Genomic DNA, 24,428 nt, shown 5'->3' with positions numbered 1-24,428 from the left:
TACTTTTTTGATTTAAATCATTTCATGTACGTTTGAGATTTGACTTAAATTAATTAAGGACCCTCACTCACGACTTTCGTTATTGATCTTTCATCATTTACCTTTTTTTCGTACTTACTTACTTACTTTAGCAGCCGAAAGCCTTGCCTTATCAAGAATTCCTCTCCATTGTACTCGGTCCTGGGCTACTCGTCGCCAATTCGCTGCGCGTCTCGACACACGGAACGGATTTCAGTGCACAGTTGTCCGGCATCCTTGCGACGTGGCCGGCCCACCATAGTCTCCCAACTTTCGCAAGGTGTACGATGAGAATCTCTCCACGCAGTGCCTGTAGCTTGTGATTCATACGCCTCCGCCACTCTCCACTTTCCGTTTGTACTCCGCTAAAAATAGTCCGCAACACCTTTCGTTCAAAAACGGCAAGTGCACGTATGTCCTCCGTAAGCAAATTTATTGTCTCAAGTCCGTAGAGGACTACCGGTCTGATTAGCTCCACGAAGCATCTTGCGGAGGGAAAAGTAGGCTCGATTTCCAGCTTGAATGCGTCGTTGGATCTCCTTACTCGTAATGTTGTCTGCGGTGACCAGAGATTCCAAATATACGAACTCATCAAACATTTCCAGTTCATCACCATCAATAGTCCCTGTCCGTGAGAGGCAAACGTTGCCTTCTCTGGAGCCTTTCCCTACCATATATTTGGTTTTCGATGCATTGATTTGTAACTCTATCCTCCTAGCCTCCGTTTTTAGTCTGGTGTAGATTGCCTCCGTCGTCCCAAGGTTTCTAGTAATGATGTCGAGGTCATCTGCGAAGGCTAGGAGTTGGCTACTCTTGTTGAGGATTGTTCCTCTCGTTTCGATGCCCGCTCGCCGAATCGCACCTTCAATAGCGATATTGAATAACATACAGGACAGTCCATCTCCTTGCCGCAACCCTCTGCGCGATTCGAAAGGACTTGAGAATGTCTCCGAAACGCGCTCGTATCACATCACTCGCTCCAGAGTAGCTTTGATCAGCCGCGGCAGTTAGTCCGGCAAACCGTACTCGTGCATTATCTGCCATAGCTGTTGTCGTTCAACTGTATCGTATGCTGCCCTGAAATCCACGAAAATATGATGCGTGGGCACGTTGTACTCTCGGCGTTTCTGGAGGATTTGTCGAAGAGAAATGCTGAGAGTACAGCGTGCCCACGCATCATATTTTCGTGGATTTCAGGGCAGCATACGATACAGTTGAACGATGTTGTTGACGAAAATGATTTTTCGTCTTTCATATTTTTTTCGTATGGATTTTCGGTTCGGTGACGATTCGGTGGGTCGTTTTTTTTTTTAATCTGCCTTTCCCGAGCAGGAGCGAAAAGTCAAATAATATAAAAACAATATCAAACTGTGTTATAATGCTATATTTTGTTATTGAATAGATATGGAGATACATTGATAACACATTTTGTTATTGAGTAGATATTTAAAACAGTGGTTGTAGGATGAGTTTAATAACTGACTTTGTTATCATATCATATTATGACCTTAAAATGGTTTTCGATATATTCCATAATATTTTATTTTATTGATTAAAGAGATTTTGGGTTATAAATATTTTATAAAATGATTGTTTAATATCTCATATGCTACTGCTTTTGTTATTCAATACCTTAATAATAGTAAAATATCTTATTTCAAACTTTGAATACATTCATATTATTGCTTTGTTATTCAAATAACACAAGTCGTTATTCTTTGAGCCTTAAAGGAGCCAAAATTTTGATACTATTTTTTGTTATTTTACCAACTATGGTAGCCAAAACAAGACAAAATTTTGATATGAGTTATTCGATTTCCATAACACATTTTGATATTATTTTGCTCCTGCTCGGGTTCTGGCATCTTTAAATAGTCTTTTTGTCTATTTCCAGCGATTTGTTGTTATTTTATATCGTCTTCTTTTGCGTTCTTCAGTGCGTTTGTAATCTATTTTGCCATTTCTTGTTGCTGTTCTGCCTTCGTTTAATCGTATTTTTATCACCTTTTCTACATCTATTTTTGTCTTACCGTCGTTTTTGGCATATTTAGTCATTTCATGTCATGTCTTTTCATTGTATTGTTGTTGTCTTTTGTCTTTATTTTGATCAGTTTTTCGCCTATTTGCCATAACTTTTTCGTTATTATCTTTTCCCCAACTCATCGCCATGTTTTTGTTGTCTATTTGCTGTCTTTCCGTCTTTCTTACGTTGTATTTTGGTTTTTCTACACGTTGTTACCGTACACGTTTTCTACTTACACCGTCGCCGTTTTTAGTTCCGCCGTCTGTTCGTCATTTTTTGACTCAATTTTTGTATTTTTTTGTCACTTTTTTCTTCACTTCATCTTACCGTTGCTGTCGGCTTTTTGGTTGCAGTTCTGGTAACTTCATTTTGGCATGCGATTTTTTTTCGTTTGTTTTTTCTTATCAACTTTCTATCGTTTTATGTTGTCTTTTCATCACTTTTTTGGCACCTTTTCTCGTCATCCTTTTTGTTTTCAAATAAACCAAAACTGTCATAAAAGATCTTTAATCTCAATGCAATATAAAAAAGTTGGTAGTCTTTGTTGTTTTGTTTACTGTCGTTTCGTTTTTTTAGTTTTTTGCATATTTTGTCATCTAATATTGACGCCTGTCGTTTTTGTTGGTTTTTTGACGGCCGTTCCCCATGTTTGTCGCTGTTTTGTCGTCTTTTTGTCATCTTTTCTTCGTTTTGTATTGTCTTCGTTTCGCCTTTTTTTTCGTTGTCGTTGTGCCTATGTTTTGCAATTTTATCCTCGTCCTGTTTATTGTGAAGACAACAAAAAGCTATCTTTTTACTGTCCTTTCGTCGTTCTTTAGTCTTCTTTCTGTCGCATATTTGCCAACTCTTCATCGTGATTTTTTCGCGTCTTTTGTTGCCTCTTTGAAGTTTTATATTGTGTTTGGTCATGATAGATGTTTGTCCCTTTTTACCGCATTTTTATTGTCTTTTGATCGCCTAGTCTACATCTATTTATAGTCATTTCGTCGTTTTGTATAGTGTTTTTATTGCTGCTCTATCGTTTTTTTCGGCGTCTTGTCATTGTATTTTGCCACCTTTCGTCGTCTTTTCGTCATCCTATTGTAGTCTTTTAGATACCTTTCCGCCTTTTTTCTTTGTCATCTCTTTGTTATAGACTAATCTCAAGTTTTTAGTCTTGACCTTGAAATGCGGTCATACATATATATTAATATTTTTTGAAACGATGGTTCTACAATTGATGAAGGGACGGTAGGGGAAAGAAATAAAAATTTTAGGGTGAAGGATGGAAAGAGCGGAAAGGAAAGGAGGGGGGGTTGTTGGTAGCTACGCTTGACAAGTAGTCATTTTGACTCCTACCTTTTGTCCAATGCTGGAAGGTGCATGAGTCGAACCAAGCTATAATCTGAGATTATAACCGGATTCGAACCCAGGCGGGTGTTGCGGGTGTGCTTTTGGCTGTTTTTGTCGCATTTTCGTCGGATTGTGCCGTTTTCATCGTCTTTTTTGTCTTTTTGAAACCTTTAAACATCGTTTTGTCGTGTTTTTTATGTTCATTGTAAATACTATAGTTTTTTTTGTTTTTTTTTTGTGAGATACTATAGTATTTAATCATGTTTTTTTGTCGCCATTTTGGCTTCTTTTCGTCATCTTATTGTTTTTTTCGACGCCTTTTTGTTGTCATTTATAGTGTTTCCCGTCTTTTTGTCATCTCTTTGTTACATTTTTGTTCTTACCGTTTTGTCCACTTTTTTGTTGCTGTTTTGGGATCTTTTCATCGTCTTTTTTCGCGTTTCGCAGTTTTTTTTTGTTTCTTTAACACTTTTTTGTGAATTTTTGGTTATTTTGTTTGTTGTTAAGACAACAAAAATGGTTCCTTTTTACTATCTTTTCATCGTTCCTTCGTTGCTGTTTTTTGTATGTTTTGTCGGCCTTTCAACCCACTTTTTGTCATGTTTTTGTTACTTTTAACGCTGCAGCTTTGGATCGCATTTTCATATTGTTTCCATCGGTTTTTTGTCGTTTATCGTTTATCGCGCCATCTTCGCAATTTCGACGGCGTCTCATCGTTGTCTTTTTTCGTCTTTAAATTTCTTGTGTTTTCTGTAGGTTTAAATGTTTAACAGTTTTCGATTACGGCGTCAAAAGATTAAAGCTAATTTATGCAAATAGAACAAGAATTCCAGCTACTTGGTTATAAAGAACAACTATATTCGCTTGACAGTAGTAAAGGATTTGAAAGTCCAATCGCACTTCTTAAATTATACATTAAGAACTATCAAAACGTACGAAAAAATTGAAATGAAAATGATTCGCCTTTTGCAATACTCCAACAGGGAACAATAAAAGTGTGAATATTCAGGGGATAGACAAGATCATCGGGACAGGCAAAATTTGGACGAAATTCAAACAGACATAATTTCTACAAAATAAGACCTTTTGAGATGATAAAAATATTATTAAATTTCCATAACATAAAAAATAGAAGCGATGAAAAAAATCAGTTTTTGATCATACCCCTGGACAACTCGCAATAAGGTAAGAGTGATACGATCGCAGTAAACAGCGCGTGTGGACGGCAGCAAAATTTTTCGCTGTCAAAATTTTTCTTACAGTTTGTAAAACAATATTTAATAAAACGAATTATCGGTTCCGTACGAATTGGGAAGTTGGAAATAATCAAGCAGATTAGTTGTTAAAATAATCAAACAGATTAGTTTTTCGGCCAGCGGCAGCAGATATAGAATTAGCATGTGCCTTGAAGATAGTGACAAACAAGTTACATGTTTGGATGCAGACGGAATTACTGGAGGCAACTGTTACTGGAAGTGGTCCGAATTTACGCTTGTGCATACGGTAGTGACTTTTGCGGTTTATGAAGTTCTGCCCCGGAGGCACCCAAAACCTAGCTTTCGAATAGGACTTTAAACTGTTTCAAGTTTAATCGAAAATGCTGTTCAGTGGCGGGATTTAATGGAATGGACGAAGAAACAAATGCCGGTGAGGTCGTTTCATAACTTCACTCGTTTATCTATTTGATTTTCCTGCATTCATATATTTTATTATTTCTAAATTTTATTCTTTTACTAAGTAATTAAAATGATGCCAGGTAGACGGAATTTTTCAATTTTCAGAGAGCGAAAAAAAGGCGCTATAACCTTGGCCTATTGCAGCCAGACTATGGTTAATGCCATAAGTTCATCCCCGAGGGTCCGGAGTATCACTTAACCTTTATTAGCAAAGATACTCCCAACGACTACAATTTGTAATCTGTAAATTAATCAATATCTTCAAGGGAAGCGGTTGGTACGGGAGGTCCACGCTTTCTTCCTTCCCCTTGATTTCAATGAGTCGAATGGAATTCAGTATCATTTTTAATTCCAGTTAATTCTTTGGAATTCTCTCTGCGGTACATGCTGCGCAGTTGGCCTGGCCGTTGACAAGAAAAATGACCGATTTAAGCAATCGGCATTTTCCAGGATGCCTTCAAGTATTGGCTGCGTTAGTGTGAGATAAGATAAGATAAGATACCCCTGGACAACTCGCAATAACTCCGGTGTCCACTTGCTATTGCAAATCTCGAAATATTTTAGAAAAACTAGAAAAATTCGCCCGGCGAATGTAGTTTGTTTCATCACGAAATTTTCTATTTTGTAGAAAATATGGCCGTTTGAATTTAGTCAAAGTTTTATATTTTTTGAACATTTTCTGTAGCCAATGACTGTAGCCTGAAGATGATGAATATTATACTATCAATGCATAAAAGTGTGAAGAGTTCTATGTGTTGTGAAAGTGAAAAATGCAAGTTTATATTGACAGCATCGTATCATAAAGTAAATCTTCCGCTTTTAATTCACTACATTTTTTTTCTATTCTATTTGTTTCTTCCTCTTAGAAGGCCTCTATAAGAAACTTTCATTCTTATTCACTTATATGTAGCGCACCCGTAGGTTAACTGAAAGAAATTTTCAACTATTTTCGTAAAGTTTATGAAAATCCCAGGGTACGAGCACTTGATCCGTAGGTCCGTAGAAAATTCCTAAATCCGTAAAACGACGGATAAATCCGTAGATCAGTCCTCGCAGTTCCTACTTTGAGAGTGTTTTGTAGAAAACTTGATATATTTTATAATAAATTCAATGCATTGCATAAATAGATTATCAGTGTGATTTCCTTTTCGATGCTCGTCGACCAGGATAAGTAAGTTGTAGAATTTGATTCAATCCGTGCCTGATGTTGACAAATTTCCGAAGCCTTATATGCCAAGTTTTGCTCAGCCGGACCAAGTGATTGTTCAGCAATATCCTGCCTATAAAAGCACCCGTACCAATCTTTGATGGAACCAGTAAAATGTTCAGTGAATGTTACTTCCCTGCCTGTTAAAAACGCAAATGCTAACGGGTTAGTCCAAACTCAAATCGTTTCCTTAACCTGTTCTGTAAACCTTGGTAAAACAACATTACCGAATGTGTGGCTGCGCATTGCTATGGAAAATTTAAAGGATCAGCATGGGCAACTCGTCGTGCTCTCCTAGATTGCAGGGTTACTTAATTTTCCGCCTTGTCCCCTTCACGTTTTATCCCACACTGTTTGGATACTATAAATACCTTTTGTTGGATTATTTTCATCTACCGTCCCCTCCGTCGATTGCAAAAACTAGTATTATTAAAAATTAATTATTTTGTTCTTGAAAGAAGCCATGAGTTTTTGTCTTTTGCCGTAATTTTCCACCACCCGTAAAAAGCAAAATTTCGTTGCTACATTCTAAACTGCTGATTTAAAATATTTGATCCATTTGAAAGCGACATGACGAAAAACAAATAAGCTGCTTCTCTTGAAAAAGATTACCTTACTCCAAGACCACAGGCAGATTGGGATGCCGGAAACAAAATCCGTAAAATAAAACAATACTTCAGTAGGACGGACCTAATCAGTTCCTTGAAATTTGCTTAGTTTACTATCAAAACTAATCAATCCACACAGCATGTGGTGTCCTATATTCAATAACAACTATCATTTGTTTAACTTTCCTATCTCTTTTGCAATATGTAGTTAAGAAATAGTATTGTAGAAAATAAAGCTCGCCTGTGTGGTCACACGACGATTACTGCACATAGCGGGCTTCCTCAGTGTCAAGATTGTTGCCATCGCCACTTACCCAAATATTAACTATATGATTACGGTTGTCCATTATCATTTAATTTTGCACGATCATCTTCGGTCACCGGTGTTTTTAATGTACACTGCGTTATCTCCGGCACTCGACAAAGCGAGCCGTCCGTCATGATGCAAAACGTGCATTAGACTGATCCGTAAACATCATGTCTCGAATTGTCTAGGGCCAGAAAAGTGAAACCGATTCACTTGGGTTTTGGTTGCAGAATGGATCGGATCGCACGGTTGATAGTTTTTGTGGTGATTTGCGTGTTGCCGGTATGCCGCGGGATCAACATCCTATGCCTGATGGGCGTTCCCAGTCCCAGTCACCACATCTGGAATCGAGTGCTGATGGAAGCGCTCGCCGCAAAGGGATACAATTTAACGATTGTTTCACCGGATATCGAAACGACGGTGAAGCCGAATTTGACCTACATTCATCTGGAGGAAACATATCACACAATTCATGACGGAGATACGGCGATCGATTTCTACGAGCTGGCGCAGGAGGGTTTAGTGAAAAGCATGGCCACGTTTTACCAATACGGATTTTCCCTGTGTGAAGGCGTTCTGAAATCGAAAGGATTAGATGTTATTTTAAATTATCCTGACAATTTTAAGTTCGATTTAGTGCTGTACGATTTTACGTGTGGTCCCTGTTTGATGGGTTTGTACTATAAATTCGGCCAGCCTCCGTTGATTGGTGTAACGGCATTTAACGTTCCACCTTATAGTGTCGACTTCATCGGAGGACATAAATATCCCGCATATATTCCGTACTACACATTGCCCTACGATGTAGACATGAATTTTTTTCAACGGCTGAAGAACGCGTTTATCTACACGGTAGATCACATGTTAGTACAAAACGTGCTCTGTGTATACTTAAGCTAATTAGTTTGCATTCGCTTACAGCTACCGCAATTATCACGTGACACCAACGACCGATCGCATGCTTCGGCGTATTCCAGCGTTTAAAAATATGCCCTATATCGGAGACATGGATAGAAAAACGATGCTGATGCTTGTAAATTCGCATCATTCGGTCGATTTTCCGGAACCAGTTCCGCAGAACATGATTCTGGTAGGGGGCCTTCAAATTATTCCTGCCAAGCCACTGCCAGCGGATATCGAAAAGTTTATGCAGCTTGGCCGAAAAGGAGCTATTTTGTTCTCTCTGGGGACAAACGTGTTGAGTGCCGACTTAGGAGAGGATCGTATTCGTTCGTTCTTGGATGCGTTCCGACAACTACCCGAGTATAACTTTCTGTGGAAGTTCGAAGCAGATCCGTCTGAATATGATATGCCCAAGAATCTTATGATAAGAAAATTTCTACCTCAGAATGACATCCTAGCACATTCAAGTACGAAATTATTTATAACCCATGCTGGATTGTTGAGTACCCATGAAGCAACCTGGCACGGAGTTCCGATGGTTGGAATACCGTTCATCGCAGATCAATATCGGGTTAGTGAACGTCCAATTTTCCAATAAAAAAATATTACTAATTTTTTCATTTTAACAGAATCTGGAGAAATCGTTGCGAGCCGGTGTGGCGGAAAGACTGATTGTTTGGACCATTACAACGGATAAAATCGTGCAAACCATTCGTAAAGTACTGGACAATCCATCGTATCGAGCAAACATGCAGGAAAGATCTGACCTATTCCGTGATCAACCGGATAAACCGCTGGATCGTGCCCTGTGGTGGATAGATTGGTCCCTAAGACATCCGAATGCGGAAACCATTCGATCTCCGACGGTCCGTTTGGGACGGATAAGAAGTGAACTCTACGACGTCCTATTGTTTGTGGTGGTTGTTGCCATAAGCATAGTGCTATTGTTAAGGAAATTTTACCAATACGCTGTGTCCAATCGGAAAACATTGGACAAAAAGAAAAAACAAAAGTGAATTATGTTGAACAACTTGTAATATATTTTGCGAGGATTGAACAGTATCAATTTTGCTCTCTGTATGGATCACAATACATTGCAAAAATAGTTTTTGTTTACTACTGGGACAGGACAGATGGGCTGTTCTTTGTTTACCATCTAACAATTAGCCGAAATCATTATATTCTTGGTTCTGGACAAGGCAAAAATTCCGCTTCAAAAACTTATGATTTAACTTGTAAAACGTCTTAAGTTCAAATACTGTTTATCTTTTCTTTAAACAAGAAAATGAAGCAAATAGAGGTTAAACATAGAAAATCCGATCACGCAAAAGTTGCTGCTATTTATTTAATTTATGAGTAACAATTTTACAAAACTCACTGAATTACGTTAAGATTGTATACACGCACAGTAAGCGTTTGTTGCCAGAATAAGTTTATTTGTTTATATCATGGTGTCGCCCTGCGGGTATTAAATGGGGAAGGCAACTAGGAAGAAGCGCCCAACATAGCTCTAGCCATCCCAAGTCCCTACCTAGCGCCTCCACGTGGCCATACCTGGAAATACTTCAATTTGTATAATTGAGTAGCCAAGCTAGGAGGTGCGGGGTCGTGCGGTTTTCAGTTCCTAACCTTACAAATGTAGTTTTAGGCAACCATTAAACCACACGACTTTAATTTCTAGTATTATATGATTTATACTAATTTTTTGGTAAACTAATCTATTTTCAGAGAGCGAAATAAGGCGCTATATCCTTGGCCAATTGCAGCCTGGCTTCTGGTCTAAATGCCATTAGTTCATCCCTGAGGGTCCGGAGTATCACTTAACCCTTATTAGCAAAGATACTCCCAACGACTGTAAATAAATCATTATCTATGTATATGGGAAGCGTTTGGTACGGGAGGTCCACGCTTTCTTCCTTCCCTTGATTTCAAGGAGTTTGATGGAATTAGGTATTTTTTCTAGTTCCACTTGATTCCTTGGAATTCTCTCTGCGGTACATGCTGCGCAGTTGGCCTGGCCGTTGACAAGAAAAATGATTGATTCAAGTAATCGTCATTTTCCAGGATGCCTTCCAGAATTGGCTGCGTTAGTGTGAGATTAGATTAGATTAGATTATATCATGGTGTCGCCCTGCGGATTCGTCATGAAGAATCGAGACTATTCGCTCGTGAGTTGGTTGTACTGTTAAATTATTTCAAATTCACAGTGCGTGTAGTAATGAAATGATTCGGAAAACGTCTGACGATTGACAGAAGAGTCACTGGTAGAAAAACAAAAGCTGCTGATCCTATGACTCATTCGAATGTGGTGACTCTTTTCAAATTGCACCTAAAATTGTCAGAGAGGGACGCAGCAAAAATGCCAGGAATTTCACAGATCTATATCGAGAGAATCATAGAATTAATAAAAAGATTTGATTTCTTAGAATTGAAAAAGTACTATGCACTCTTAACGGGAAACTAGCAGTCATTGACTTTTCGCCGGAAAGCTCAATTTCGGAAGCAGTTTTTGGGCCCAAAAGCGGGGTTCTGTTTGTAAAAATGTAAATACTGCATTCTTCTTGCAAATATGAACACAGCGAATATATTTTCATGAACAGAATTTTTGTTTCAAACAAAAAAACTGCTTTCGAAATTGGCAGAATCGATGACTGCTAATTTCACCTTAAGTCTATAGAAAACAGGCAATGAAAAGTTGACGGCAAGACAAAAGAAAGACGAAGAAAAAACGAAAAAGGGACAGCAAAAATATAACATTTATGTTATCTTGACAACATTCAGGACGACGAAAACATGGAAGAAAAGTGACATAAAGCAACCAAAAGCGGTAAAAACATGTAAAAAGACGATGAAAAAAGATAAAAAACGGAAAACCTGGCAACCAAAAGCCTCATAACATCAACAAAAAAAACGACAAAAACGGCGAAAGGTCGAGAAATATGAACGGAACAAACTACAAAAAACGAAAAAAATTATACATAATGATAACAAATCGCAAAAACAACACAAAACGATAATGTAAACGACTAACTGATGTATAAGGATGACAGCAAGAGGCAATAAAGTACCCAAAACCTAAGTTTGGTGTAAAGGATGATAGGTCGCGTTCGGAAAAAGTCCGACTAATGCACTATAGTAAAATGTAAAGTTGAAACAATGGCCTTACAATTACGATCATTTTCGTTTTCAACCTTTGAAGTAAATTAAACAAATCAACAAACTCAACAGGGCGTTTCAGCACCTTCATTATCATCCCGGCTTGCAGCCAACCCTTTTCAAAAAACAAGTATCACCCTGACAGAATAGCTATAGCTTATCTATCCACCCCCGGTTTTGGACCCGCTTCTGTTTTCTCAGGTAAATCCAACGCGAGCATGTCCACCCGAAGCTATACCAGATACTGCGCGCCCCCATAATGCCCTTTGCGTGCAGCCAGTCGATGAATGCAACACATTTGTTTCTGCAGCCGTGGCTCAGCGTCGTCCCACTGTGATTTTGGTTGGTTACGCGGACCGACAACCAGCAGGCAACTCAATACACATATACTATCAGAACGTCAGAGGTCTGCGCAATAAAAATTTTTCAGCTATTCGTTTATGTCTCGTTGTGACCTTCGTTGGATTTTACGTTCCATGTAGGTTCAGTATGTAATGAAACAGAGCGGAAAGTTTTTGATTAGCATTGGTAATTGGTAATATTAGTAAGACTCACTTAGGCTCATCTCTTGCGGGCTCAAGTTATCCCCTATATTTGTATTTTCAAGCATTATCTATATTATTTGCGGGTCTATCATTTTCATTTGGTATTCAACCAGAGCCATTATGCATTATCCATTAGCAACATCAAATGTAAGTAAGTTTTATTGAAAACAAATAAGTAGTTTAGAAATTGTGCTTGAAAAACGAGCCGATTTGGGCGTTATTAGTGAAATGCACAAAATATATTGGCAATACAAGAAATTATGCATAGTTCCATACTACTTAACTACTACTTCCATAACTACTTAGATTCTGATGACCGCTATAAAACTGCTTTCTGACTAAGTGTCTCATTCTTCGGAATGTTTTCATAGCCTCTACAAGAATCAGGTTATAAACTCAAGTAGTCGTATCATGCTCTGCTGAAAGCAGCAATAAAACCGATTAAGCTTTCGCTGCTGACAGCCACCGCCATCTATTTATATAAGAGGCTTATGTCTGTACCGAAAACCAGGTCTCTGACAAGACGTCATAATAGGTTTATCGGTAACTAAAAACAGGTCCCTGACAAGACGTCATGCATTCATAGCAATGGGTTGTATTCTCAGTCACCTCACTGGTCGACTGCTGGGTTAGTCGATTGCTCAACTGGTTGACTAGACTGCTCGACTGGACTAGTCGATCAGACTGCTCAACTGGCCTGGTCGATCAGACTGTTCGAATTGATTGCTCGACTGGACTGCTTAACTGAACTGCTCAACTGAACTGTTCGATTCGACTGCTCGAATCAACTGCTTGATTGGACAGACCGACTTGACTGCTTGACTGAACGGCTCAATTTAACTGCTTGACACATTTGCTCGACTTAACTGCACGATTGAACTGCTCGACTGGACTGTTCGATTCGACTGCTCGACACAACTGTTTGACTTAACTGTTTTATTCGACAGCTCGACTTAACTGCTCGATTCAACTGCTCGACTGGACTACTCGACTTAACTGTTCGACTTAACTGCTCGAGTGAATCGCTTGACCCGACTGCTCGAGTGAACCACTTGACCCAACTGCTCGACTAGACTGCTCGACTCAACTGCTCGACTAGACTACTCAATTCAACTGCTCAACTAGACTACCCGATTCAACTGCTCGACTGGACTACTCGACTTGACTCGATTAAATTGCTCGACAGGACTGCTTGATTAAACTGCTCGACTCGTTTGCTCGGTTAAACTGCCCAACTCGACTGCTCGACTCAACTGGTCGGCTGGACTGTTTGACTGAACAGCTTGATTTAACTGCTCGACTAGACTGTTCGACGAGACTGCTCGGTTTGTCAGCTCGACTCAACTTCTTGACTTCTGTTTGATTCAATAGCTCGACCTAACTGCTCGATGCAACTGCTCGACTGGACTACTCGACTCGACTGCTTGGGTCAGCTGCTCAACTGGACTACTCGACTCAACTGCTCGAATAAATTGTTCGACGGGACTACTCTACTCACCTGCTTGACTCGACTGCTCGACTCAACTGTTCGACTTAACCGCTTGACCCGACAACTTGACTAAACCATTCGATTCGACTGCTCGACTGGACTACTCGATTAAACTGCTCGACTGGACTACTCGACTTAAGTGCTAGATTAAACTGCTCGACTGAAGTGCTCGATTCACCTGCTCGACTTGACTGCTCGACTCGACCACTCGATTCAACTGCTCGACTCGACTGCTCGACTCAACTGCTCGGCCGGACTGCTTGACAGCTTGATTTTACTGCTCGATTAGACTGCTTGATTTGACTGCTCGTCTTGACTGTTCGACTCGACCCAACTGCTTGATTCGACTGCTCGACTCGCCTGCTCTACTCGATTGCTTGTCGCAATATCATATGGTCGGTGTTAAATCAGACCGGACCAAGTCGCAAAATGTTAAAAAATGAGTTAATGATAGCAAACGATCAAGAATTTTCTAAGCAACATTTTACTCTAATCAGACTATATAACTGTTGCAAACAGCCAGAAGTTTTTATCAGTTAAATAAAATCCAATTCGACCATAAAAACTATTTATTTCAATTTCCGGCTCTTTTATGTACAATATCTTAGAGCTATATTATGCAATATAAGAACTCAAAGAACTAATACAAAGATTAAACATCTTCGCAAACACTGGCCAATGGGATGTATCCGCCATTTTCTGAATTCTGAACAGAGATTTATATTTTCCGGATCGTAAGATTCGGGCTCAACTAGTAATTTAATAAAGCTTTTCGCTACAAAGCTATAAAGAATACAGCTTGCTGAAAAGCTAAATCCGTCCGCCAACTTTGTTAACTTGAAAATATATCCGTGAGCAGAAAATTTAAAGTTTTACTGTCAGATCATCCTGATCGATTTGTTTTGCTGCGACCATAATAAAATCCCCTAGAATAATTTACAAATTTTGGCAGTTTATATAGATTTGCAACACTTGCGCATAAAATTGTATCGTGCATATTGACATGATAGGTGGATAAAATCAACGCGCCATCGAAATTATGCAATTTTCGAAAACTGGTTGTTTTAACAAAATAAATATATTCAGTCAGTCAATGTCTATTTCTAGCTCGACTGGAAAATCAATTTAGTTGCTTCCTGTGACTGGAAAACCGAGTGATAATAACTTTCTTTCTACAAAACACTTTGTTTTGATAAATTTTTCTTTGCGAGCTAAAACAGAATACTAGAATATGCCAATATGGCCTCGCATAAAAAAATGATTTCGCTTGAATTGTAATATTCTTCGTAATAGCCATAATATATCTAATTGGTCATGGTGTTACCGTTTTGATAGCTCTATATACCTAACAGATTTATTGCGGTTTGACAAACAATCGTAATAAGATCAATTTCGATTGGTGCGCCATATTGTATTAATATGCCACACGTATAGTAAGTTTGTAAGAGTCGTGGTGCAGCCAACAAGTTTTAACGTGGTAATATAAGCAACCACAATAAATTTGCTTTATTAACAGTTTTATTATGGTTTTCTAGCTAGGTACAATTGTGTTTGGACTCGTATCCTCTTGGTATTGCGCAATACCACAATAAAACCTTTTTAAAATTCATGTAAAACCAAGTGGATCTAGAATTGTTACTTAGGTTCTCATATCAACAGCTTACTTATACTTACTCAGCAATTTCATGGAAAAAAGATCTGTCAAAATTGAAAAGTGCTCGAATTTTGTTATATTTTTTAAGCTTGTTCATTTTCAGAAAATTTCAGGCCCGTATTTTTTCATTTGGTGTTTGAGGTACCCGACTCTGAGTTAAGGTGACCCAAAAAATCGTCGTTTTGCTAACCTTTTTTTTATTAGAATTAAAAATCTTCAAGAGCCCAATTCATATATCAACAACTAACAATTACCAAGCTGGCTGGCGTACAACGCAAAAATCACATTTGATCATTTTTAATTCCGAATTCTGCTTGAATTCACAGCAATTTTGTTATATATGAATATTCAAATTTAAACGTGATCGTTATTCAATTACTGATTAGTTAAAAAGCCCCTTACACCACGATAAGGTTCATATCGTAAGGTTTTATCATACCGTGTTTGCACCTAATTCTGCGCATGGCTCCTAACTCTATGACCGGCATATTTTACTTAAAAATCATAGCATTCTCAAATGAATTCCTCTAGTACACATTAACACTCTAGATGTGTTAATTAAGATAAAAATTTGCAGGAATTTGGAAGTTTTAACTGAAATGTGGGGTACGCAGAATTAGACACCATGCGCAGAATTAGGTGCGTTTACGGTAAATGCAAAACGCCAATAATTTGCCAAAGTACAAACAAGAGAACTGGCATAATTTTCAAGGTTTGCCGAGTCTCACTACGTCGCGACGCGTCGCTTACGTCACAGTACACAGTACTAGACAATTTGCACCGTTTAAGAATAGTACCGTGAACGCACACAATTCTGATCAGCGCCTAATTCCGGTTACTCAGCTGAAGTTGTAAATAGCAGCATGCTATTTGACTGTGGTTTTTTATGCAATCTTTAAAAATTTGTTACTTTGGTTTGATGATCGAACTTGGGAACTGATTGGAGTTACATTCGATCACGGTAAATAAATTCAGAGAACTGATAAGAAAGAACTTTTCAATACCTCCGTAACAGGTGCCCGATCGACATGTGCCTTCTCATTTTCAATCAGTACGAATTAAGCTGGCTGTCTGCCGAAGCTCTCAGTTTAGCATTCAGTTGCTTTTATTGCCTCACTGAGATTGTTAATAGAATTGTGGCCTTTAGACTACGAAAGGATGCCTTGTAATAAAATTTTTAACATCGCTGCTCTGTTAATTCTACTGACAGCAACGTCAACTGCCGGCGGCGCAAATATTTTGGCTATTTTAACCGTTCCCAGTCCCAGCCATCACATCTGGTGAGATCGTAATCAACCAATTTAAATTACGTCACTGAGAATCTACGTGCTTGATTCACTTAACAGGAATCGCGTATGGATTGAGGCATTGGTTGATCGGGGACATAATTTAACCGTTATCTCCCAGGATGGTGACAATTCGAGAACTAATCTCACATATCTGATTTTGGAAAAAGTTTACAGTAGCATGCAGGAGATGGATGTAAATTATGTGGAATTGTCTAAAGAATCCCCTCTGAGTACAGTGTTCTATTTTCTCAACTACTGGACTAGCTTGTGTCATGGTGAGAATAAAACAAATAAATTTGATTAAAATAATTTGCACTGAGGTAAATATTTTCAGCCATGTTGGAGTCACAAGGGTTGGCAGTACTGGAGCGGTATCCACACGATTTTAAGTTTGACCTTGTGGTGTATGACTTTGGTGGCGGACCGTGTCTCCTTCCTTTACTCCACAAGTTTAACTATCCTCCGTTACTATCGTTGACTGCCTTCAACAATCCTCCCTTCTCCGTAGACGTTGTAGGCGGTCATAAACATTTCGCATACACTCCCTATTTTGCCCTCAACTACAATTCCAGGATGAACTTTTTGCAAAGGGCATATAATACTTTTCTCTCCTTGCTTAGTTCAGGGTAAGTAAGAACAAACACTTATGTATGTGCTCGAAAACTTACTATTTACTATAATTATTTACAGTTACCGAAATCTTTATGTGATTCCATTACTCGATAGACTAGTACGTACTCATTTCAACTACTCTAATGTACCATACCTGGGTGATCTCGAACAGCGTACTCAGGTGATGCTCGTTAACACCAATCCGGTGTTGGACCCTCTGGAACCTCTTCCGCCGAACCTTATTGCTGTTGGGGGACTCCACATCAAGGATCCCGAGCCTCTCTCCCCAGGATTAGAACAATTTATCACCAACGCCACACAAGGAGCAGTTCTGTTTTCGCTCGGCTCCAACGTTCGTAGCGATAAAATTGGTGAGGAACGTCAAAGAATGTTTATCGAAGCTTTCCGACAAATACCCCAATACAGTTTCCTATGGAAATTTGAATCCGAACTCGCTTTCGATCTTCCTCCCAACGTAATAATCAAACGGTGGTTGCCGCAAAATAGCATATTAGCCCATTCAGGTGTCAAAGCATTTATCACACATTCGGGAACGTTGAGCACTCAAGAAGCATCGTGGTTCGGCGTACCGTTGATTGGCATGCCCTTCTTCTTGGACCAACATAGGGTTAGTTTAAACTAAAGTTTTCCGGACCTTCCGTTACTAATTCAATCTTTGCTCAGACTTGTCAACAATCCGTGACCGCAGGAGTTGCAGAAGCTCTTGATTTCCAATCGCTGTCTGTGGAGAAAATTCGAAACACAGTGCTAAACGTTCTGCAGACAACGAAGTACCGAGAAAATATGGAACGGAGATCCAAGCTTTTGCGCGATCAACCGGAAAAACCACTGAACCGTGCAATCTGGTGGATGGAATACACTATTCGAAATCCAGACATGAACCATTTGAAGTCGCCCACCCTGGAACTCGGCACTATCCGTTCGAATCTGCTGGATGTTTATGCGCTCTTCATTGGAATCGCTTTAGCTGCCTATATGGTTATAAAAAGTGCATTGAAAAAGTATTTCTTTGCGCGCAAATTGAAGAAGTCATTGAAGAACGACTAATCTCGAAACAACATTAAATTTACTATTCCTCAATACAACAATCAAATTAATTGTGGAACAAATGCTGTCAGATATGAACAACGGAAAGATCTTGCTGTTTCCAAGAGAGCCCTCTCTAAGCCAAAGTTTTTGGAGCGCCTTAGTAGAATACGAAACCTGAAATTAAATTAAAAAGAAAACTTTCCACTTTCCAAACTATGTATATTTATTCATGACAGATCCGTATTTCGCCTACGACTTGCAGGCTTCATCAGTGTCTGTTCGAAAACGTATCTGTCAAGAATAAATATACATAGCAGACTTTATTTGGTAAGTTTTCTTTTTAATTTAATTTCAGGCTCTCTAAGCTGTTTGAGAAGTCAATCCAAAGCCGAATTTTTTCGTTCGCTGATGAGAATGGTGTCTTCCTCGAGGAACAGTTTGGGTTCCACAAGAAAAGGTCCATCAACTCTAACGAGTTACCTACAGAATCTAGCGGAACAAATCGCTATCCAAGACGACAGCAATGGCACTCTTGAATATCGAAAAGGCGTTCGACAATGTGTGGCACGACGGTCTGGTGTTCTAGCTGCATCGATACAGTTTCCTGAGTAATCTTAACAAGATTAGACCAAACCTCGTGATTTCAGTCATAACCTTGAAATGCGGTCAGGCATTTGATGAATCCAAAGCCTTTTTGAATATTTTTGGTAGACCTAAAAGAAATTATTTGACGAATTGGTAAAATTGAGGACATCCTCTACCCTATTAATATTTTTTGAAACGATGGTTCTACAATTGATGAAGGGACGGTAAGGGAAAGTAATGAAAGAAGGATTTTTTGGGAATAGAGGGGAAAGAGTGGAAAGGAAGGGGGGGATAATAGGTAGCTACGCTTAACAAGTTGTCGTTGTGACTCCTACCTTTAGTCCAATGCTGGAAGGTGCATGGGTCGAACCAATTGTGATTGTAGAACCATCGTTTCAAAAAATATTAACCCTTTAACGGGTAAGACCTAGAGTCTAGAGACGGCCTTCGCTTTTGGAGCTCCAGAGCCGCTTACGAAATTTGTTTTTAATTGGCAATATGCAAAATGTGTTCAGAACAGATTTCTTGACATTTTGATACTAATATCATAACATTCTGACCATGCATTCAAAAGTTATCATTTTTCAAAAACAAAAATTCCGGAAAATTACGAAAATAATTAATGCGCGAATATACCCTTTTTTACTTTTGAAGGAAAAGGACATCTAGAACAAAATGATTGACCAAAACAATTTTTCTATTAATAAATACTTTACAATTATTTTAATTTTGTAATATATCTGAATTGAAAAAATATCTGGGTAGAGTGTTAGATATGAAAAAAAGAAAAGGAGAAATTGGACTTTTTCTTACCTGGCGCTCCTCCAGATAATTATTTTTGCATAAAAATCAGAACGTAAGGTTTTTTTGTGTGTACTTCCATGATAAAATAGTCATTAGCTTGATCGCATCGTTTTTACGGTGTTGCCCGTTAGATATTAACATATGCCTGATCGCATTTCAAGGTCATGACTAAAATCATGAGGTTTAGTCTATTTTCACAGGAACGGGGCCTTCCCCTGAAACCCCGCGCTGAGAATCGCGGCTAACACGCTGACAGACGAACAGCGTTCACACGCAGTACCTTGGAAGTCGCAAGGGCCTGCATAGTGTCGTCATGCCGCTAGTAAACACAAAGTTAAATTAAACTTCTCGGTCGGTGGTTTCTACAGTAGGTGGAGGAAGAGGCACAATTTGTGTTTAAAAATAGCCCAACCCATGTCGCTACATTAATAAGGGGGGTTGTGCAGTCTCCTTTTGTCCAGCGCCTCTGTTGTTCATAGGTAAGGTACCAGCGAGCCACATGCCCTGGCGGGTGTTGTGGGTTGGAATGCGGTTATAATCTCAGATTACAGCTTGGTTCGACCCATACACCTTCCAGCATTGGACAAAAGGTAGGAGTCACAACGACAACTTGTTAAGCATAGCTATCTATTATCCCCCCCTCCCCTTCCTTTCCATTCTTTCCCCTCCATTCCCAAAAAATCCTTCTTCATTACTTTCCCTTACCGTCCCTTCATCAATTGTAGAACCATCGTTTAAAAAAAATATTAACAAGATTATCAGAAGCAGAGTATTCCATATATCTCTGATTTCTGTCGGTTCGCAACCATTGAACACCGCTGCAGGTGTGCCTCACGGAAGTATCCTGGGTCCCATTCTATATAACATATGTACATCTGAATTTAGCCTCCTCTCAGAGGACGGTGTATTGTCTCAGTTTGCGGACGACACAGCAATCATGTATACCAGTCGTGTCATTCGTGCCCTCAAATGCAAGCTTCAGAGAGGGCTGGATGCCTTTAACAGACTATTTTACGAGCTGGAGAATTGTGATCACTGTGGCTAAAACCCAGGCTATCTTTTTCCCACACTCGAAGTGGGTTGTTCCAGTTGAGAACGCAAGAGTCTGGTTTGGCGACTCTGTCATCCAGTGGTCCAATGAAGTCGATTAGCTCCAATGCTAGACAAGCAGATAATCTTCATGTAACATGTTAAAAAAATTATTCACTACATTTGTACTGTAGCATGTGGTGTAGAGTAGGGTATTGTCGTTATCGTCGGGCCACTGTTATGGTCGGGCCATCACAATTTTACAGTTTTAGTAACTCATGATATCTATGATACAACCATTGTAATACTTCTGATTGTGAAAGCTAACTTTTCACAATATTGTGAGTGTCAATCGTGTATTCAAAACACCCGTACTGAATTCGGTAAGTAAATCTTACAAAAAAAGTTTTCCAGACGCAATGAAATTTTCTTCAAGAAATGATTCATGAAATGCAATTATCGAGATAAATTTTGAAAATATATGAAGTGTATTGTGCTGCACACGAAGACTATAGAAAAATCCCCTCCAGTAAGGTGTTTGGGAAGGCTAAGGTGAAATACTAGAAAAGCGCTATTTGTAAAGGTCGGGCCACTTGAGTAGTCATGGTTGGGCCACCATAATTTTAAATGCAGAAGCGCAATAATCGCTAGACAATGTCAGTGACGTAAAATGTGATGAAATAAAGCAAAATTAATACGATAAAAACCTAGATTTTTGTTGTTTTTTTCGATGTAGTTGTACACTTCGGAAAAGACGATTGTAGCAATATTGATTTTACAAGATTGCCTAAATTTCGCAAAAATGCAATTAAAAATAGGGTATTTAACTATTTGAGCCGTTGTTCACGGAATTCCTTCTTTTCATGTCTTTATATAGAATTTCAATACGTATGTCTTAGATTTTATGCGGTGGCCCAACCTGTACAACATGGCCCGACTATGACAACATTTTTTGTCTTCATGTAAATGCCTATAACTTTTTTATTTTTCAAGCAATCAGTTCAAAACTTTCCGAAAATATACTTTATTCTTAGACCTTTGCAACGACGTATTTAGTTTTCCAAAATTTCTTTTGAAACGAAAGTTATGGGCGAATTCCAAAACGTGGCCCAACCACGACGACACTCCCCTACGCGTAGAGTACAAATTAAGTCAAGAGGAAAATGCAAACAGCACAACAAAGATGATAAGCAAAAATTTGATACAAAACACTTAAAATGTAAAATATTGTAAAAAACAAAACAAACATACAGAAATACATGTTAATTTAGTCAAACGAAACTCCATGTGTTCCTGTGCATGTTTAAGTCGTCGCACACTAGGTGCTATTTTTATCGATTTTACCAGAGTGAGTTTAAAATTCTTAATTTTATGCATTACAACTCTGTTGTCGCAATAAAAGATAACACCTATACATAGTTCCGTTGCAGATATCTGACCGATACGCCCGTTTGTGGCTTCTTATCCTCAATCAGTACGTATCAGTATCGTTAGCCGTTTGCTGCATCACTCAGTTGCTTTTGTTCCCTTGCGCAGATTATTAGCAGAATTGTAGCTTTCGTAGGATCAAATGGACAAATGATGCATTCAAATTCAATTTTAACCACTACTGCAGTGTGGATTCTACTGACGGTGACATCAACTACAAATGGAGCAAATATTCTGGCTATTTTAACCGTTCCCAGTCCTAGCCATCACATCTGGTGATTTAAATTTAATTTAAATTACGCCATTGAGAGTCTAAGTGTTTGATTTACTTAACAGGAATCGCGTATGGATTGAAGCATTGGTTGACCGTGGACATAATTTAACGGTTATCTCACCGGGTGGTGACAATTCGAGAAGCCATCTTACGTATTTGGATTTGGAAAAAGTTTACAGTAGCATGGCGCTGATGGAGATGAATTATGAGAAACTTACTGATGAGTCCACTGTAAGTACAGTGTTCTCTTTTCTCAACTACTACGCTAGCGTGTGTCATGGTGAGAAATGAACCAGTGATTTTGATTAATATAATTTGCACTGGATTTGATATTTTCAGCAATGCTGGAGTCGCATGGGTTGGCAGTATTGGAGCGGTATCCACGCGACATAAAGTTTGACCTCGTGGTGTATGACTTTGCTTGTGGACCGTGTCTCCTTCCTTTACTTCACAGGTTTAACTATCCTCCGTTACTATCGTTAACTCCCTTCAGCAACCCTCCCTATTCTGTGGACGTCGTGGGCGGTCATAAACATTTTGCCTACACTCCCTATTTTGCCCTCAACTACAGTTCCAGAATGAATTTTTGGCAAAGGGCCTATAACACCTTTCTCTCGTTACTCAATTCAGCGTAAGCAAGAACAGTTACGTAAGCGGAAGCTTATTTATTACCATTACCATTTTCAGTTACCGAAACCTGTACGTAGTACCATTAGTTGATAAACTCTCACGTTCTCATTTCTACTACCCAGACATGCCATATCTGGGCGATCTCGAACAACGTACTCAGGTGATGCTCGTTAACACCAATCCAGTACTGGACCCTCTGGAACCTCTTCCGCCGAATGTTATTACTGTTGGGGGACTCCACATCAAGGATCCCGAACCTCTTCCCTCAGGCTTAGAACAATTCATCACCAACGCCACAAAAGGGGCAGTACTGTTTTCGCTCGGCTCCAACTTTCGTAGTGATAAAATTGGCGAAGAACGCCAAAGAATGTTTATCGAAGCATTCCGACAAATGCCGCAATATCATTTCCTGTGGAAATTCGAATCCGAACTCGATCTCGGCCTTCCTCCTAACGTAATAATCAAACCCTGGATGCCACAACATAGCATATTAGCTCATCCGAATGTCAAAGCATTCATAACACACGCGGGTTTATTGAGCACTCAAGAAGCATCGTGGTTCGGCGTACCATTGATAGCCATGCCCTTCTTCATGGATCAACGAATGGTTTGTTTGAACTAAAATATTTGCTACCTTCTCGTTACAAATTCAGTGTTACTTTAGACCAGCCAACAATCAGTAGCCGCCGGAGTCGCAGAGGCACTTGATTTCCAATCGCTGTCTGTGGAGAAAATTCGAAACACAGTGCTGAAAGTTCTGGAGACACCCAGGTACCGAGAGAATATGAAACGAAGATCTAAGTTTTTCCGTGATCAACCGGAGAAGCCATTGAACCGTGCAATTTGGTGGATGGAATACGTTATTCGGAATCCAGACATGAACTATTTGAAGTCACCCACCCTGGAACTGGGAACTATCCGTTCAAATTTGCTAGATGTATATGCGCTCTTCAGTGGAATAGCCTTAGCCGTCTATATGGTTATAAAAAGTGAATTAAAAAAGTGTTTCTTTGCACGAAGGATGAAGAAGAAGGATGCCCGAAGGTTGAAGAAAGATTAAACTCAAGACAGGATAAAATTTACAATGCATTATCATTTTTACTTTAAACAATTCATTTTACACCAAATGCTGCCAGAGATTAACAAAGGCTGTTTTCATGATTTTCTGAAGATCTAACCCTACCTGATGAATCGCACAATTTGTGTGAAAATCGAATTTCAGCTTTCAGCACAGTTTATGGATAACTTAGGAGTACCACAAGGTAGTAAATCAGGATCACTGCTTTTTACTTTGTTCATCAGTGATGTGTCGCTGCTTCTTCCGGATGGTTTCCGAAAACTTTACCCACACTCTTAAATGAATCTACCTGTAAAGAGGTCGCATTTCGCTAAAACTTGGTTTAAACTACTCAAAATACCCTTAAAGTGCACAAACTCAAATTTTCACAATCAATTTTGGCTACTTGCTACCGATAATTGAATTATTCTCCGTGACAAATAACGCACTTTTAAGTTCCTACTACCATTTTTTTGGTTGGAAAACTACCCAAAATCTGAGTTTGTATTGGGAAATTATTAACTGGTGATACCGACTTCCTGGAAATACTGCAGCGCCTGAGTTTATGCGGACATCACAACTCAATTTGCTTCATTACAGTTTATTTATTTATTCACGGTAAAAAACTATCACGTTAAAGTAAAGTGATTTACCTTTGAATTCGCACTACTTGCCAAACATTAGAATTTGAAATGAAAACGTGTTGAAAATGAATCAATTCGAAGCACGATGAAACCAACAGAAAATCACTT

At 39.0% G+C, this 24,428-nt stretch overlaps 1 protein-coding gene across 1 annotated transcript; it reads left to right on the top strand.

Moving 5' to 3' along the window:
* The first annotated feature begins 7,240 nt into the window (after positions 1–7,240).
* On the top strand, positions 7,241–23,679 carry LOC128736429 (uncharacterized). The gene is made up of 14 exons (XM_053830911.1): positions 7,241–8,034; positions 8,093–8,645; positions 8,704–9,086; positions 11,889–11,922; positions 16,011–16,198; positions 16,265–16,482; positions 16,542–16,833; positions 16,898–17,447; positions 17,504–17,872; positions 21,824–21,990; positions 22,052–22,269; positions 22,329–22,620; positions 22,677–23,226; positions 23,284–23,679. Exons 1-14 carry the CDS (start codon positions 7,403–7,405, stop codon positions 23,677–23,679), a joined length of 4,842 nt encoding a protein of 1,613 aa, XP_053686886.1. The 5' UTR covers positions 7,241–7,402.
* The last annotated feature ends 749 nt before the right edge of the window (positions 23,680–24,428 follow it).

The sequence above is a fragment of the Sabethes cyaneus genome, chromosome 2 (assembly GCF_943734655.1).
Source record: "Sabethes cyaneus chromosome 2, idSabCyanKW18_F2, whole genome shotgun sequence".
NCBI classification, from domain to species: domain Eukaryota; kingdom Metazoa; phylum Arthropoda; class Insecta; order Diptera; family Culicidae; genus Sabethes; species Sabethes cyaneus.
Note: the sequence above shows the minus strand (reverse complement) of the source record. Positions and strands in the feature narration are given on the sequence as shown.